This window comes from Ruditapes philippinarum, unplaced genomic scaffold (assembly GCF_026571515.1).
Source record: "Ruditapes philippinarum isolate M1 unplaced genomic scaffold, ASM2657151v2 ctg12082_1_1_1_1, whole genome shotgun sequence".
NCBI classification, from domain to species: Eukaryota; Metazoa; Mollusca; class Bivalvia; order Venerida; family Veneridae; genus Ruditapes; species Ruditapes philippinarum.
In genome coordinates, this window is record NW_026855340.1 from 10,835 (window position 1) to 14,680 (window position 3,846).

Genomic DNA, 3,846 nt, shown 5'->3' on the forward strand with positions numbered 1-3,846 from the left:
CCAGCAGCACCTAGCAATCTAAAAATAGATTGATATAGATCTGGTAGCTTCACGAAAAAACATGATGAGGACGTCAGAGGCAGAAGGTGGTTGTCAACTTGGGCTTTGGCCAAAACAAAACGAAATAATTATTAAGTAGTAAATCAAAGAGATTGACACCGAAGAAATACACGGTCAGAAATTTACAAAAAAACAATGTATGCTTAACGAATGTAATATAGTGTAATGTTATAGACATGTCATGTACTAAGACATAAGCTATCGACAGAGTGATTTGCATATTTTCAAGCTGATAATGGTAACTTAAGGTCTATTTTACTTTTCATTCAGACTTTCATTTGTAACAAATGAATCGAAATGAGTTTTTATTGAAATATAAGAAATGCCAGAAAATATATGATATATTTCGCACCTAAATGAATTGGCGCAGGTAGCTATCTTCCTCAAAGACATATTATGCCTCAGAAATCAATATTTCTTAATGTTTTAGAAATGTAAGACATTTGAATGATAGATTAAGGGCATTTTAGATGTTTAACAATTGAAGAAAGTAGCGCTGAACGTGCAGTAATGTGTCACAAAGGTAGCAAACATGTGAACAAAGTAGTATTTTGACTTCCATACAAAATACTTATACACTATAATTATATCTATTGTTATATCTATTGAGATTTAGTTGCAAAAGATAGATGAGTATTTCTTTAATAACTGTAACAAAATACCTAAAATTATAAGTTTTTGAGTAATAAAATTGGCAGAATTTGTGAGGCATAATGGGTCTTTAAGCATTTTATAGCACACTAATCTCGCAAACGTGCGAATTGACTTATGGTTAATTATATACGAGTATATTATGTTTCTTAGAAAAAAAATCAAATTAAACTTTTCCGAATCTGTAGGATTAGACATATATATCGAAATGTTCCCATCAAAGGTTAAATTCTCCTGCGTTGAGGCAATAGAAAACTGTTGTTTGTCCTATTTTCATACCGCCTACTTAGAAGGAGTCTATATAGGTACATACTTTTGCCTGATACTGTTGTATACTAAATATCATATCATTTCAGATTTGATATTTATCCTAGTCGTATACCGACGACTTTGTAGGAGTCTACACTTAATATTTATTATGCAATCATCCCAGTTTGTTCTTGTAGGGTTACTGTTGCTGGTGAATTTGGCTTCAAACGTGAACAACATTCTTTAAATGTTTCATTTTCTTGAAATTCTTTTTCATTTTACCACAAAATACAAAAAAAAAATATAAAAAGAAGAATTTTTATTATTTTAAAAACAACAATTAGCATTTTATGTCATTTCTCTTAACAATCTAATCAATAATAATTTCGTGGACTTTCATGTTTAATAAATAACGCGATCTTTATTTTGGTTTATTTCACACCTTATGAAATGTAATTAATGAAATTTTAGCTTTAAAAAATGATGTTTTTTTTTCCATCACTTTTTTAATATAAGTGCGAAAAACGAAACATTTGTAACCAATTTATTACAATTACAGCAATCTGTATATTCCAATACTTTTAATATATGTCTTTCCAATGAAACAAACAAACGAAAAGATATTTACTAGAAGCAAGAAAATGTTAAATTTACCTTCAAGACAACGAATGTGCACTTTTAATGTCAGTTATTACCATCACTTATTCTAATTTATCAGTGATATAAACTATTGCATTCATAACAATATTTTTGTATAATTCTAACACTTATGCACTTTAAAATTTTGTATCGCAACAATAGGATAAGATATGATTATCACACTAAAATATTCGGCTCCTTTCGATACAGCTAGAAAGAGAAGTGTTGAATCAACGTTTACAAACAGTTACATCGTATTTATCAATGCCCCGGAGAATGTGTTCCAACGATAAGCATCCTGGTTTATAATGGTGCCAGTATTACCGCCTGGTAAAACCTCGACCCATATCTTCTGTCCTGCGGTCACTATCGCAACTGTATCAGCAGATGAACATCCATAGCTATCATCACCTCTGAACAATGACGTTGTATATCTTGTTCCTTCAATCATTATACCAACAATTAAGATCTTTTGGGGGTAAACACAGAAAGCTAAACTGAACATGTACAACCCATTGACTGGTGCTGTAAACTTTCCGGTACCAAGGTTATACGCATCTGCTTCGTTGAAGAGGACTGTTGGAAACACTATGACTTGACTGTTCTCCACTGACACAATCGCATTTAATCTTGCCTTAAATGCAACTGTAAGTGTTACAGTATCTAAAAATAAAGAACGTTATGGATTTAAAAGCATGCGATATTATTTGTTTTATGCAAACAATTGAAAAACTAGATTTTTTTCCTTGAAATGAAATTCCTACTGTATTACTCATAGAATCCTCAACTTTTTGTTCCGTGTGTTAATAACCTTGTATGTTTCCCTGCTTAAAATTCAATTATTGCTCTTCAATAGAATGGTTAATAATATTTCCGCCACAATGATTACTATAATTTCTACAAACTTTCAAAATTCCGTGACGCTTTTGCGACTACATAATAATAACAATTGCACGGCCGTGCATATGATGATGATGCGTCTTTTGCTTTTATCTCAATGGGCTCATAGGTGTACTTGTGCACTTGCTGCGAGTTTAATGAAACACATTTTAATTATTCAACACGTAGCTTTTATTTATCTTGGACATATATAATGTATAATATCAAGATAAATGCTTGAACTATTGTTCGTGAAACAAGTGGAACAGATTCGGATATTTTGTCGTCCTATATTTGATATAAATTCTTTTACGCTGATCTGATTGACCTCTTTTAATACTTGTCAATGTTTTCTCTTTCGTTTAATCTCCTATACATATCTTATTACTATGATACAAGTACAAAAGATAGAATTTCTGTTAATGAATGATGAATGCAATGTTACCTGTAAGACCTTTAAATTCATTCAGCTTTGTCTTAACTTCCGCTGTGACACCAGAGACTTCTTTCATACTGGCCTCTAAACCTTTTTCCAGCTCTTGTTCATTTGTTTTCATCTGATCACTCACTTCCATCTTGATACTTTCAACTCGTTTAACACATAGCTCAACTTCACTTTTCATATTCTCCATTTTAAATTCCATGCGCACCATTTTTTCTAGCACTTTTTCCTCAAAATCGTATTTAGAACAATGAGGTTCTTCACAATTCCTTCCACTTGTTAAAAGAAAAAGAAGAAACACCTTTTTACAAAGCGACATGTTTGATTACAGGCTCTCCTCACGAACTGCTTAGAACAGATGAACAGTACGGCTTCATGAAGTGATAATACAAAAGAAACTTGTGCCAACTAGTTGTTATACATTTGATTTGTTTTCTTACTCTTGAACGTATTTTTTTCTTATCGCAAAAGATTTATAACCTTAATGTTCTGCAGTAAGTGTTTGGAGGCGTCAGGAAAATTACTATAGATTCGCTTTAGTTTCCAGTGTTTTGTAGACATAAGTTCCATGAACATTAGATCTGGTTCTGCAGATGTTTTGCACACTGATACATTTTAAATGAAACACTTTTACAAGCGATGCCTTTATTAAATTAATTATTATTTTAAACACATGGACATCTAAGAAGTTAATTACAATGAAATTTATTCAGAGCTTTGGCGCTCATTTGGAAATAATAAGAAACATAAATGTCTGACAAACAAAATGAAATATAAATCAAATATTAACTGATAATAGATTTTGACCATTTTTATGGTGAAGGTGAATACAGATTAGATACCGCCCAACACAGGCAAAGCAACAAAGCAAATACATAAATGGCAACAAAACATAAAACTTACAAGAACAAACAGAAGAACAAATA

The 3,846-nt window shown here is 31.4% G+C and overlaps 1 protein-coding gene across 1 annotated transcript; it reads right to left on the minus strand.

The window, feature by feature from the left end:
• Nucleotides 1-1,846: 1,846 nt before the first annotated feature.
• On the minus strand, nt 1,847-3,357 carry LOC132743008 (heavy metal-binding protein HIP-like). Its single transcript, XM_060731513.1, has 2 exons — nt 2,924-3,357; nt 1,847-2,262 (listed from the first exon to the last, which is right to left on the minus strand). Exons 1-2 carry the CDS (start codon nt 3,237-3,239, stop codon nt 1,847-1,849), a joined length of 732 nt encoding a protein of 243 aa, XP_060587496.1. The 5' UTR covers nt 3,240-3,357.
• Between the last annotated feature and the right edge of the window lie 489 nt (nt 3,358-3,846).

Coding starts and splice junctions, on each gene's coding strand:
- LOC132743008 (XM_060731513.1), bottom strand. CDS start 3,239: ATGTCGCTTTGTAAAAAGGTGTTTCTTCTTTTTCTTTTAACAAGTGGA. Junction 2,263..2,923: donor TGAATTTAAAGGTCTTACAG/GTAACATTGCAT, acceptor CTTTATTTTTAG/ATACTGTAACACTTACAGTT.